This window comes from Oryzias latipes, chromosome 15, assembly GCF_053564925.1.
Source record: "Oryzias latipes strain Hd-rR chromosome 15, Olatipes_Hd-rR_3.1".
NCBI classification, from domain to species: Eukaryota; Metazoa; Chordata; class Actinopteri; order Beloniformes; family Adrianichthyidae; genus Oryzias; species Oryzias latipes.
The window spans coordinates 24,027,572-24,042,098 of NC_136251.1; the positions used below are offsets into that span (position 1 = coordinate 24,027,572).

The window sequence follows — 14,527 nt, forward strand, 5'->3', positions numbered from 1 at the left end:
ATGTGATTTTGTTTAAATCAATATTTTTTAAATAAAACAAGTTTCCAAACGGGCCTGGTCAGAGGAAAGACCTTTAAATAACTGGACCAACTGCGCCATCTGCTGGATTATTACAGTATAACGCCTTCGCAGCTCCTACAGTACACAAATCAGTAAAAAAAAACTTCATAAATCCTTCGGGTTTTAAATGTTTGCTTTTATTTCTTTATTTATCAAAATAAGATATTTTTTTGTCCATTTTGGTGGTGATTACGTTGATTCAAGTGTGCGCTCTTGCTCTTAATCCACTAGATGTCAGGCTGCTCTTGCTGCCTGCATGCTGCGCATGTGCAGTGATGGATTTAGCTGCTCAAAGTTCATCAGTGCACTCACTGGCCTTCCAGGCGTAATGAGGAGGAAGCAGTGCAGACATTGTTGTGTGAGATGTCATGCCCTCTTTGTGTCTGTATTTGTGGAGGGCAGGCAAACAGGGCACTTTGATGGCTGTCACATGATTGCTGGTTTGTCTGCAACAGTGGAGAGCCATCAGTCTACAACAATGAGCACAGCAAGACTCAAGTCTGTCACAATAACTGATGAAAATAGGACTTGAAAGCCACTGAGAATATTATGTCTGTGTTTGTGAGTTTGAGGAATCTACAGTTTATTTAACCCTCAGCACAGCATTAGATATGTTAAGCACACAGGATTTGCGGGTTAATACAGATGCAAGAAAACTATGCAAAGACATCAGCAAAACAGAAGAGCTTCAGCTCAGCTCCCGATCTTGGCATGTTGATTGGCATTTTTGGAATTCTGCATCTGATCCTGGAGTGGATTCGATCCCACTATCGCAGATCTTATTCTTTCTGAGCCTTGACAACTGGCACCAGCTACATTATTCCAGGAAAACACAACTCTTGGCTGGGTTATTCTCACAGAGGCCAGTATTTAGCATTGTGTGTATGGACTTGTGCTTGTTGGCTCTTCTCTGGATCAACCATCCACCTCACAACAGGCTCAAGGGAGGCATTTTACCTGTCCTGATGTAGAGGAATGCAACGAGATTTTTTTGTATTTTTTTTTCATATTTCAATGAGGCATTGAGTGTTTTTGTTCTTTCACACAGTTGCTCCCTTAGAGCACTCTTCTTCGTGTCTGGGCCTTTCTGTCTCTACCTGAGTTGCACTTCTGGGGAATGCAATGGGCTCTGACAATGGTTTAAAGAGTGCATGTACACCCCAGGCCAAATGCAATTACATGCTCTCACAGGCAACTATCAGAAAAAGAGGCAGCTGTTAACATCCATTCATTGCAGACGGTCATGCAGTTAACTGTATTTGCAGGACAGGGGGTAAGAAGAAAGTGTAGAAACAGAAGGAGAGGGCACAGGCTAAAGTCATTATGCTATGGATAGCTGAGCAACATCTGTCTATGATGGCAGTTCACCATACCGCCCTGAGCTTGATTAAGATTTGCCAGCAAGGTTTTGCACATCTTGCAGAAGTGTGGGAACCACCAGGAATAGCCTCTTTCAGAAATAGGAGGGTTTGTACAGCCTCTCGTACAATGAATTTCCTAGGGAAAATTCAAATAAATTTGGTAAATATGGCTTAGCAACCTTTTTTTTACTATTAGTTAATGTCCAAATAAACATCTAGACGTGTGACATTTCATTGCCAGAGAACAGTTAACAGCAGATCTGATTTGTAGATCCAGAAGAACAATACTTGTCACAGTTAATCTTGCCTTAGTCCATTGTGTTTGGGAGAAATAGGGGAGCAAACTGCAGTGAGCTCCCTCCTGTTTTTTTATCCTATTTAAACTCTGGCTCCCAGTTCGGCCACTCAGTATTTTATAAAATGTGTGAAACACAAAACAACTACAATTGTTTTGATGAGAGAGCACATTTAAAATGATATTTTTGTGCCTTTGATTGTAAATTTTCCATCCACTTGGTATGAAGAGTCAGGATCATTTCAGGGAATTCCTTTTCGATCCATCAAAACCGGTGGCTGCAGAGAGTAACACCCTGAACAGTAATGTAAGATGAGAAACAACAAGCTAAAGTTTAAATCTAATGTATTTTATAAGAACATCAGTATAGATTAACTTTTCTATATGTTAAATTAGTTTAATAAATGAGAATAAAAATACAGAGAAGTTAAGGCATCGGGAGAAATTCCAATAGAGACCTGTTAGCGGCACAACTTGCAAGGCAGAGCTTGCACACCGCTGTCTGCTCCGACAAGTCAATAAAACCCACTGGTATGCTGAATATTTTTGGAAGGCAAGATAGATATGAGGCTGAGGTGGAATTTGATCAGGCAGAGAGCCGGCCTGCTGTTCATTAGAAGAGTCTTTCCAGGGGAGACACACCATCCTGGTGTGCACATCTCAACCTGAGGAAATCTATCCTTGACTGGCACGTCAAAAGTCCATGCCCACCCTCAGCCTCCTGTCACCTGCAGGTATTTGCACCCCCATCCACATTGTGATTTTCTTGTGCTCACTAAAGCTGTACACAGAGAGGATGAAGAATGGAAACGTGAAAAGACTTGAAAATCCGAACCAGACGTCAAACAGGATCAGATGCACAAAGCAGCAAAGTCTGTTTCTGTTGATTTTCTTCATCCGGTCTTAAGAGAAATTCTTGATATGAGAAGATATCTGACTCTAGGACGGCCCAGTAAAATCATTATCTGATCTAAACTGTGATGAATCACAGTGTAAAAGGCAGGATGTTTGTGAGGAAGCTCCTTTAACAATGACCTTTCTTTGAGGATTTCTCCTTTGAAGGGTTTACTGTTGCATCACAGCTTCAAACCAACACTTTAGCTGGCTCTCCGGGTGGAACAAGCACAATTTTCACAGTTAAAACCAGTTCTTTTCTCAATTAAACCTGAACAAGGCAAAAAACGACTCTGTCATCTGGCAAAAACAAAATAAAAACAATCTGTAAGACTGAACATTAGATACGCATCTTTCTTCTAAGCACACAGCTCAAAAGCGTGGCATCTGTGACGGCATGTTTTTGCACATATGTGCATTCATTTTGCCCTCATTGGCCATTTTCCTCCGGCTAAGTTTTGTAACCTTACGAGTGATCTGATGATCCTTCTGTCGTTTTCACAGTTTAGTTTCAGATCATCTGAGTTTCATGAGATGATGATGATGATGGGTTGTCCTCCTGCAAGGAGCCAGAAAAAGACGACACTTTAGTAAGCTAAGTTTATTTGTGGCACATTTCGTGTACAACGGCAATTCCAAGAGCTTTAAATAAAACATTTAAATAAGCATTTGAAATAAATATTATAGGAATTATCATCAAAATAGACACTTTAAAAAAGTTGAAAAATAGCTTGAATTTAAAGTGAGCTTAAGTTAATAGAGCGGATGTAAACCTCTGAATAAAAACCAATCTTATGCATGCAGCTGAGAACAGGTGTCTTAAACCTGGGTTTAAAATTAAACTGATTGTAGCAGAGTTCTAAATAAGTAGAAATTTCCTGCTCTTTTTTGGTAGTCCTGTAAAAAACACAGTGACAGGTGTCAAGTGGACTAAAAATGAACGCATAACTAGTTTTTCCAGGTCCTGGTTAGACATCAGAACTTCAATCCTTGACAAACAAAATAATGGATTCGTTCATGTTAATTATACCAAATTATGACCATCAGCCAAAATGAAGTCACACAAACCACCCATGATGCTGAGCTTTGGCAGCTTCCAGGATTCCTTTGAGATCAGATGAGTAAGAAGTTGAAGTGATTAGATTTTAAAATCTAAAAGAACTCATTTAGTCCAAATTTTCCATTCAGTTAAAAAAAAATCACAATTTAATTCTGATGTCATAATCCTGAGATTGATTACACTGCTGTCCTCTAAGAAGACTTTTAAGAAAAACGTTTTTTTCTTTCTTTTTTACAAAAATTTGTGTTTTTTAACTATAACCTGGCAAAAATGTAATTTTCACTATTTACATGCTCTGCCAGCAACTAGTGGCTTCGCCTTTATGTTTCTCTACTCGATACTGCAGCAATACATCAGCAACCCCCTTGATCAAAAAGCTGAAGTCTCGATAAAGCTTCAAGCCTCACAACATTACCACTTCTTACCAAATATCTCCTACTGTATAATTCTACTACCTCCTTTGATCATTTCTGATGAGAGAAAATGCCATTGACACTTTCTTTTTGACTGTATAATTATCATCTTTGTGGGTCGTCTTTTCCTTTCTAATCATGTCAAAGGCTTCCCCGGTGATCTAAAAGCGGTCAGGAGGATCATCATTTAACAAACTCCTCTTCAAGAACTGGAGCCATTAATTGTCAGGATATAATTACCCTCACAACACCCAGAGGGCCCGTCTCATTTAGTCATCTTACAGTTACAACTCCAAACTGTAATTAGAGAATATAATCATACAGGTATGCAGCTCCAGGAGGTTTTTTCAGTATGGCTGAAAGCTGATTTCAATAACATCAGAGGTTGTGTTCCAGTAACAGGTGTTTATGTCCTTGTGCTTGGCATCCACACATCCACAACTTTGTTTTACATGCCTGCACTTTTTAGTGGGTTCTTGAGGTCATTCATGGAGCATTCATAGTTTATAATCTGATAATCTGGCTTCTTCCTGCAATCCAACGTCATGCTCACAAAATTTTCTGATGATAATTCCAAATCTACATCTTTCAAAGTAGCTCTAGTTTCATGCATGATTGTTAGAATTGTCTCTGTGGTGATGGACTGGCAGCGTGGAGGATAAGAAAAGATAAGAAAATCTGTATTTATTCCAAAAAGGGGAAGCTGAAGTGTTACCAGCAGCATTTGTTCAGTAAAACACATCAGACAAAAAAACAAATGTACTAAAATAGTTAGAAATAAAAATAGATTAAATTGAAATTAAATTAAAATCTATATGTTGTAAAAAGAACACTTAGTAAATGTTAAACTCTGAATCCTCAAGTCTTCATGACTTTGCACAGACTAGAAATGATGATAAATATGATGCTGAACAAGCTGCAATTTTAAATTTCTCTGTCTGTTACTAATCTAAACAGTAAACTCCATTGAGAAGCATTAGGGTTAGTTTTTATCTCTTTTGAAACACATATTTCTGAGACCCCTATCTCATCAGTATGTTCCAAACTTACCATAAAAACCACCTGTATATATGGTCCATGTTTCCTGCCCTGTAGTGCATTATCATGCCACTAGGGGCAGTAGAAGGGATTATCCCGGTCATTTAAAAATTATGTCTTGCCTAAAAACCTCAAAAAACGTTTGTCGAGAAATGTTTTTCTACTTTTCTAAACTTTATGGAAAGATTAACTTATTTATTGTTATTTGTTTCTTTAATTGACTACTTGCTGTGTTAAAATAATACAAAATATGTTGATAATTAATTATCAATAACACTGTTCCTCCATGTTAAAAATATGGGGATCTAATTTGAGACACTGGGTAATTAAGGTGCTTTTTTTTCCTTGGAAATATTTTTGCATCTAAAAACCAACAATGTTTTGAGCAAAAACCTATCAAATCACCCAAAGTATCATAATTGCTACAATCTATATCCCATAATAAATGAAATTGCTAAAAAAATTGCTGTGGATGTAGTTTTTTGTGTGGAAAGTGAATTAGTAGTGCTGTTTTATTCCATCAGCACTGTAAAGAAAAAAGTTGAAGTGTCACAGAATGTAGCATATTTTGATGTGATTTATGATTATCAAGACATTTTCTTTGATTCTGACTGTAAAGCGTGAGATGCAACACTATCTAAAATGACCAAACCAAGACAGGTCAGGGGTTTGCAGGTAAAAGCTTAGTTTTTATGTGTTCTTTATTTGGGTTTTTCTGTCAAATTGTAACTTTTGTGAAATAAAAAAACGGACATAAACACTGGAAGGAAGCGTTCTAAAAACATCCATTTATTATAATTACAAGTCCATGTTAGTTAAGAGACAGTTTTTTTGTAAAAATTTGTTGGAAAATGTCAGGGCACCTAATGAAAAAAATAGTTATTGTGAGGAAATAGGGATTCACTTTTTTGGAAAAAAAAAAGTTTGAAACTGAAACTAACTTTTTATAAATTATTAAAAAGACAAAGCCAATGACTGCTTTGAATTATGGAATACATAAAGTTAAAGAAAAAGATTCCCCACACCTATACAAAGTTATGGAGTAAGATATTTAAACAAGATCCTACAAATCTGAAATGTAGGATTTTAGATTGGCAGCAATCTCAGCCACAAGCTCAAGCTCTAATCCACTCAGTGTATTTAACAATGATTAATGAGATGTCCAACTACAGGCAAGGACTGACTGACACATTCATCTGTATGAATCTGAAATGTATGCTATTTTTTTTAAAGGGGATCAGCATGTGTGACTCACAGAAACAGCGGGTTAATACTGTTCTCCTCTGGGGCTGAATCATGCGTGGACAACAAAAAACACAGCCCACAGCTAAAGATGGGGTTTGGGAAAATATGACACATGATGTATCATTTTACACATCGCAACGCTGCACTGACAAAAGCTCAGGATGATTGAGTAACAACTTGCTCTAAAGTCCCTCCCATCCCAACGAAGATCTAAACAGGATGCGAGTGTGTGTGCTTGTGCGTGCGCAGGCATCCCTTAGCACACGCTGCCTGCAACATTATCCCAACTGGGCGTCTTTAAGTAGGATAGATATGATAACCATTGCATCATGCTTGCTGCATTTATCATTGGTAATTTCAGATGAAATCATCTTCACGGTTCACCGAAGCATGGGAAGAGCTGTAAAGGATTTCATGCAACCCTGAAAGGTTGACTCATCTTGTTTGTGTTGATGCAAGCTGTGATACTTCAGATCAGTTGTTACAAAAAGCACAACAATCTACGCCTGTTTTTCAATCAGATTTTATTTGACAATATAGCTTTTGCTTTTCAGAGTACAATCAATACAGGGTACATAGGTAAAATATATTTTAAATAGAGGAGAAAAACTAAGGCATATCCTCTCACTGAGGAAAGTTAACAGTCTTGACAGCATTAATAATTAGACGAGGATAACATTTTTATGTTTATACTTCACCTCTAAAGCACTGTTGCCAACACTTATTGGAAAGATTTGCAGGCAAAGCTCGGTTACTTTTCAGTTGTTCAGCAAAGAGCTGGAGCACACACACATTTTGGAGAAGCACTGCCTCTCAAGGAACATTGCAAGGTCTGCCAAAAGTCTGGTGGCATTACTTTACCACTTTGATAATCCATCGTGTCACACATAAACCTACTAAAAGGCAAAACACTTCAATTATCTTCCTCATGCAAGCCTGCCTAGTGCCAGTGTTGCTTCTTAACTGGAACCGACATTAGAAGGTCCAGCTGCTCCTCTGGAGAAAATGTGTGGCACCAGTGAGCGGCCTGTTTGCCAAGGTGTGTTATGAAAGCTGTAATTTCCTGTACATGTTCTTAAGTTCAAAGATCTCTTGTTATTGCCTCTGTGACTTTGGGGATGGCATCACAGAAAGACCTAAACAACTGAACCATATGCACCAAACCGAGCTCCTTCTCACTCTTTCCCCTTCTGCCCTCTCTGTGTTTCACTCTCACATTTTCTTGCAGCCTTTTGTATACATACATTAACATTACACACACACACACACACACACACACCCACACACAAACACACAGATCTGTAACCTAGGTATGTACATGCTCCTGTGAGGGTAGTCCATGTTGTTACACAAGTGAACTTTCTCTCTCCTCAAAGGTTAATTACAACCTCTTTACACTTTTAGCTGTTTTTGGACCAAACTGGAAATAGAAACGTGTGCAAACCTATACAACTTGTACAAATACTGTGGTGCAGCAGCCCTTAATATTATTAACAGAAGCAGGGATTTAAAAAGAGTAAATAAGTCGTATTAAAATGCTGATGATGCCAAGGGTTAGTAATATATACTGCTTCTTATTTACAGCTAATGCACAGATGTGTAGCAAAAAACAAGTGTTGGTACAGAAAACTTTGGGTCTACTCGATACTTCTAGTAAATTTCATTGCTGTTTGCCCTTTTATCTGAAAAAAATTTTTTTTTTTTTTTTCATTTACATAAAATTTGAAAAGACCATCATTAGAAATGAAGGGCTTACCAGGCAAAAATGCCTTGTTGTCCCATTATAGCAAAGTGTGGTGTGACTGAAGCCTGCACGAGTATCTACAGAAGTCAGGCAACCAATGATTTGCAAGTACTGAGTGAAGTATACTGTGCTGAAACAGACATTTACTGTGTGAAGCGAAACCAGATCGGTGTGCTCTGCTTAAAAGGGGTAAGGTCCCACTATGATGGTGAGTCGCAGAACTGAGCTGGCACGGTAGTTCATAGTCAGGTGGTGGGTGACCATCTCCAGATCCACGACATACTCTTTTGGTCCGGACAAAGGCTTGGTCAGCACAAGCATGGCGCTTGCATTACCAGAACGCTGCAGAAAAAGGTTAGTAAAAGTATTTTTATTTTATATGACAGAAAAAAAACAGCCAATTTATTAATTATGATTATCCCATTTTTAGCCCCCCAAAAACGGTGTAATTTTCTAGGACATAGTTTCTGCAGAGCGGCAGCAGTTCATCAGAAATTCACCTCTAAATTGTTGGCGGTACCGTTGGCGTGGAGCAAGACTGTCTCCACTTCCCATCATCCCTTTTCTCCACTCTCTCCCGCTAGATTACAGCCCCTTACAACCCCAACATAACATTACTGGTGCAACAATAATGGCAAGCAATATTGGAGCCATCCAGCCGTACAGTTTTGAGCCAGATGCCAACTCAGACGTGGAAAACAAAGACGTACATGAATTTATTAGTCTGCAAGTGGATAAATTAGAATAGAGCAGACCTGGGAACTTGCGGCTTGCCGTTGTAGGTTCTACATCACAGCTACAAACTTTAACAATATTTTTCATCTGCTTCTGATTCGCAAGGATTTAAAAAAGGAACACTCAGACACACAATTTTAATTGTAATTTTCTTTAAATATGTCCATCATCAGTAAAAAAAAAACAACACAATTTTTATCAGAATGGGTCTTTAAGTAATTTAATTTTATATGAAGCCTAAAAAAATGTTATAATAAATTTTCATTTAGTCATGAAAACATGATTTATTTGATCCATAAAAAGGACAAAAGGAAGATTTGCTTTGTGTGATGTTACATGTACTGTGGGTAAACGTAGTAACAGTTAAGTGTTTTGAAATTCAAACTTTTTAACATGTAAAAGTCTTGACATGTACTAAACGAAGGTGAATTTCAAACACAGGATTAATTTTGAATAGAACCATGATTCTCTTTTTAACAAAATACTTGTTAAAAATCATACCAAAGTAGCTAACATAGTGATTGGGAATAAGATTTTTCTTTAAAATAGTGAAGTAAAGAGTCTAAGTTTGAAATGAATGTGGTGACAATTCCCAACAACTTACCCGGAGAAAAAATTCTCCAGCCTCGTTTCCTGCTTTAATCCTGAAGGTGTTGTGCGTGTTGGCATATATGCTAGTGGCTTGGATCTGGAAAATATCTGCTGGCACAGATCGGTCTGCCTGGATGCTCATGTATTTGTAGACTATAGATGGTGGGATACCCTCACAGTCAGCCTGAGATCGACAGATACAGCGGCTGCAAAGACACAACAGTTAGTCCTGCCTTTGAGACAACACAGAGGAGGTAAAACGACAGAAATTATGTTTACTTACTTTTCAGATGTCTGTGTGTAAGGTGACTCGCATGGGTTTCTGGGATAGCACCGGAAGCCCCCATAGTAATTCCAGCACATTTCATCAGCTTGGCAATCATGGGTTCCTGTCTCACACTCATTAATGTCTGGAAAGGTAGTAAAGGTAGTAAAAAGTGAAGAGGAGATCGTCACAAACGATTATACAGTGTCTCAAAACTTGCTTTTTCTCATTTTGTTTCATATTTGGGATGTGTTCCTGCAGAAAAGAACTTCATGTCCACTGGTTGAACAAACCCAAGAGGACAAACTGTTGCTCTGCTAGGGAAGCCCCTGATGTAACCTCACTCAGGCCTGAATCCAGCTCTTTCCCTGCAGCTCCATGAAAACATCATCAAATGTGCCTCAAACCACAGGACTATTTCTGGCACAGCCGCTTGGTTTCAATGCCGAATGATCGATGACACAGCGGGATGGATTCATGACTCCCTCAGTAAAGCTTGCACCTGACTGAGGTGGTGAAGAGGAAAAAAGTAACAGCTCTCCCCTTGAGTGTACTGGCGTTTCCAATAAATCCTCTACTGAAAACCAGTCATCATATGATTTTATGGGGGTTGCTCAGTAGGGCAGGTTTGTGTTGTGCAACTTCAGCAATATTTCTATGACAGTGCTGTTTGGAACATTGAACATATAATAGTAGAAGTAACCAAGATTCAACAGTGATTTCCAAACCAAGAGAACAAAGAAAACTGATAAAGCTTCTTGGGAATTTGTGTCGAAATAGAGTAAAAATAAAAAATGCATTACCCTGACATAGTCTGTTTCCCTGGAGCTGATATCCTTGTGGGCACTCACAGGCGTAACTTCCAGGTGTGTTAACACACTGGTACTGACACATGTAACTCGATAAGCTGCATTCATCTATGTCTGCAAATACAAAAACATATTTTTTTTAAGTCATAATGTTAGAAAAAAGATGTAAAAAACTTTTGTCCTTGCATGCTTTTGTGTTTTCACCTTCACAGGAGACCATGTCTGCTGCCAGCTCAAAGCCGTGGTCACACTGGCAGAGAAAGGAGCCAATCAGGTTGTAACAGTGATGCTGACAGGGGGCCTGCAGATCACATTCATTCACATCTGGAACAGAAGCAGATGTTTCACACAAGGGGATTCAACAAAAATCATTTTTAGCAGAACAGAGCTCAGCAGATTGATCTTCAAGACGTTGAAATGTTTCTGTTTATACAGATGGATCTTGTTTTTATGCATAATTGTTTAAAAGAATCGGTCTCAATAAAATAAGACAGGCTTTATTTTGAAACTGTATTTTTCGTTGATATTAACATCAATATGTGATGTTCTGTATAAATCAATGTGAACTGATTTCAGGCTAAATCACGCTAAACTGAAAACAGTTAATGAAAATGGATGTCAAATGTTAAACAGTTTTATTTTTATACTTGACAAAAACAAAGTTTCTGCATATTTTTTTATGTAGTATTCAATTCAGTTTTGCAAAGTATTAGGCTCTGCTTTGACTTTAATTATTTTAAAAGCCAGATTATAAGTTATGTATACAAGTTTAAAGTAATATATATATATATATATATATATATATATATATATATATATATATATATATATATAATAGGGACATTTTTATTGCTGGTTGGCTGTAATCTTCTTTTACAAACCAGAGGTCCAAAGGTACAGATAAAAACTAATAAATCAGACATGGTTAAATCCATGGAAATAAATACACAAAAACATGTTATCTTTGATGCTGTCTAGTGGGTTTTGAACTTTTTTTTTATATGCCTTAGGAGCAAGCAGGTTCATCACATATACATTAAGGGATCTGATTGAATAGTTTTTTTCCATGGTAGTTTAATTTTTACCTGTTCAAGGTATTTTGTAAAACAGTTGTTTTAATTTTGTTGTTTTTTTTCTACGATAATTTTTGAAACACCTGCATTTTACTTTCAAAAGACCTTTTTCACAATTGCAAAATTCTTAAAATTGCCTAATCTTTACAGAGTTTGTTTACATGCAAGAGATTTCCCTTAAAATTTCTGAATTTTCTTTTTTTTTAATTTGGCTGATAAAAGCAGGTGATGGTACCAACTTCCCCAGGCTCAGAGATGAATAGCAGGACTGTCTTGCCAGCTGGTAACAGAGTTGAAGTGAGAACACTATTAATCACAATGGAGCAGCTGTCAAACAACTGATTCAGGAATCTCAACTCTCTGTTTAAGCCATTCAGCACTGTCATATCTCTCTTTGGTCTATATGCAGCACTAAAAGAGAACAGCAAAACATTGAACAGGCAAATCTCTATTTTGCTGAAATATCACAGCTGCTGTGTTAAAAAAAAACAGCTACTGAAACAACAATGAAGGCATGATGGTAGAGAGCAAAGAGGACAATGGAAACTGAGACTTTGAGGAACTGTTCTCTGTTTCCGTCCAGAAAAATAGGAAAACAACTGGAATGGAATTGTGGCCCGAGAGAGTTAAAGAGCACGCAAGGCTTTTTAGTAACTTACCAACACAGCTGTGGTTGTTGTTGGCCAACTTGTAACCTGCTTTGCATTCGCAGTAGTAAGAGCCCTGGACATTCACACATCTCTGCATGCAGTAGTGGCCCATTGTACACTCATCTCGATCTGCAGGGAGTCATAAAAAACATGACAAAAAAGGTTTACTGTGCAAAGAAATCATAGAGGACCTCCTTACTTTTTGAGTCTTCAAACATCTGTTTCTTCCTCCAAAATTGTGATCAGAGTGAGTTTTGCATCTCACCAACACAGCGGTCTCCGTTCCTGAGATAGCCTGGAAGACACTGGCACATGAAAGACCCTCTGGTGTTGTAGCATGTCTGTTCAGGTCCACAAGTGTGCCGGCCTGTTGCACATTCATCTATGTCTGTAATAAACGCACAACAGAGGGGCTGAGAAGCAGCCACACACGTGTTCAATTCTTGCAGGTATATGTGACAAACAAAGCAGAACGAGGTGTTTGAACTGTGTGCACCTGGTGATGTGTAGAGCGGCTTTCCACTGAGAGGAAAACCTTTGACTCTGACCCCCTCACATCACACACAAGGTGAAAGACTTAGAAGCGTTCATTCAGAGAGCATGCGATTAAAGAAAGGAGGCTTTTATTCAGCAACTAAGGGAAAACACAGATCATTTCTTGTATTACTCTTTAGAGCAAATATGTGCACATAGATGTGCGTTTATGGGTTTGTGTGTGCAAGAAAGAAAAAGTACTATCAGCACAAAAACAAACAGAGCCAAACTCATTCACTTCCTATCAAACTGCACTCAATCACATTGCATAATATGAATAATTGACGATTGCTGTGGGTACACAAAGCTCAAACAAAACAAAGAAGGCAATGGAAAACAAGCTCTTGACTGAACGGCACATCAGAAATTAAGCAGGCGTCCATGAGGCCTCATGAGGTGATGAATGTTTGGGAACCTTTGGTTAAACCTCTGACACAAGACCAAACCTTAAAAAAAACTGCACGTTGAATGCTGTTCCCATAAATATGTTCTCAATTCTGGTTTGTTTTAAGCCAGAGCTTCTTTAAATAATATTTCTCACCATAACTCACACACATACATTTGCCAATAGTTTATAGTATCATCTCTGAGGCCCCCCAGCAGTCCTCTTGGGTGGTCCAATACAACCCATCACATGTAGACAGCTACTGGGCATCAGCGTAATCACATGACAGACACTTATCTTCCTACCACACACACAGTCAGAGGGGAAAAAAAGTTTTTTTTAACCACATTGTTGTTTGGCATGTGTAGTTTAACAATGATCAGAGGAATATAAGCAAAACTGCAGATGACATGATTATAATATTTGGTTCTTGGGGGTAAGATGCAAAAAATACACAAACACTTATAAACTCATTCAAGTATGTCACACTGATAAATCAAACTCTTAAAATGAAGGCTGGACTCCAACTTGCTGTTGAACACAAAAACTAAAAGCGATATTTTTCATTTATTCACGTAATATGACCTCTTTTGGAAAGTTTCACAACCTTCCTTGTCTACCTGAAGTCTCCTAAAATCCAGTTTCAAGTCCTCCACAATCTCAAGAGCTGCTGAAGGGAAAAGAGACTTAAATGTGTATGAGGGCTGAAAAAGATGAAAAATATGACAAAGCTTATCTGAAGATGCATTTTTAGAGAGCAGCATCTACCATGAACGAAGAATACAAAGACATGCTGTCCAGTTTGAAAAGTTTCAAAAACAAAGCATTTTTGTTCTGGAAATACAGGTCTTGATGTGTCTTTAAGACATCTGACTCTGCACTCTAAATGTAAAAATCAAGTACTGTGAAAAAAGAGACATGTATTACAGCAGGAAGCTATCAGCTCCCCAATGTCTAAGTCGCTGAAGCAGCATCAAAGTAAAATTGTAAATTTGAACTTAAATATTGTTTTCTCCTTTAATTATAACTCCATCTACCAGCAAAATTACAAAAAAAACATAGTTAAGCTTGTATAGACCATACTAAAACAATATTTGAATGACTGAAAACACCCATGCAGTAGGCAAGCGTCAGTATAAAGAGCCCCTGTAAATCATAAACGTACCTACTTACTCGAAGTATGTGGTGATTCACTTAGACTGGAAATGCTTTGCCCTCTGGCTGTCTAACAACTTCAGACAACAGCCGTCTAAGAACTGTGATTACTGATGAAATCTTGTAAGGTCTCGCCAGAAAGACAGTAAAATCAAAACCCCTGGTAAAAGGCTAAACAACAAAGCTCCACTGAGCACTTGATGTTGTGATGTTGCCCTAT

The 14,527-nt window shown here is 38.0% G+C and overlaps 1 protein-coding gene across 4 annotated transcripts in view; it reads right to left on the reverse strand.

Annotated features, from left to right (window-relative positions):
* Positions 1 to 6,873: 6,873 nt before the first annotated feature.
* efemp1 (EGF-like fibulin extracellular matrix protein 1) overlaps positions 6,874 to 14,527 on the reverse strand; it is a 29,487-nt gene continuing 21,833 nt past the window's right edge. For all 4 annotated transcript variants that reach the window (XM_078932011.1, XM_078932010.1, XM_020709569.3 and 1 more), the window contains 7 exons: positions 12,499 to 12,621; positions 12,243 to 12,362; positions 10,715 to 10,834; positions 10,505 to 10,624; positions 9,720 to 9,846; positions 9,450 to 9,642; positions 6,874 to 8,452 (listed from right to left, as the gene is read on the reverse strand). In XM_078932011.1, the coding sequence (XP_078788137.1) occupies positions 8,291 to 8,452; positions 9,450 to 9,642; positions 9,720 to 9,846; positions 10,505 to 10,624; positions 10,715 to 10,834; positions 12,243 to 12,362; positions 12,499 to 12,621 (965 nt within the window). In that variant the 3' untranslated portion in view covers positions 6,874 to 8,290. The remainder of the gene's footprint in view (positions 8,453 to 9,449; positions 9,643 to 9,719; positions 9,847 to 10,504; positions 10,625 to 10,714; positions 10,835 to 12,242; positions 12,363 to 12,498; positions 12,622 to 14,527) is intronic.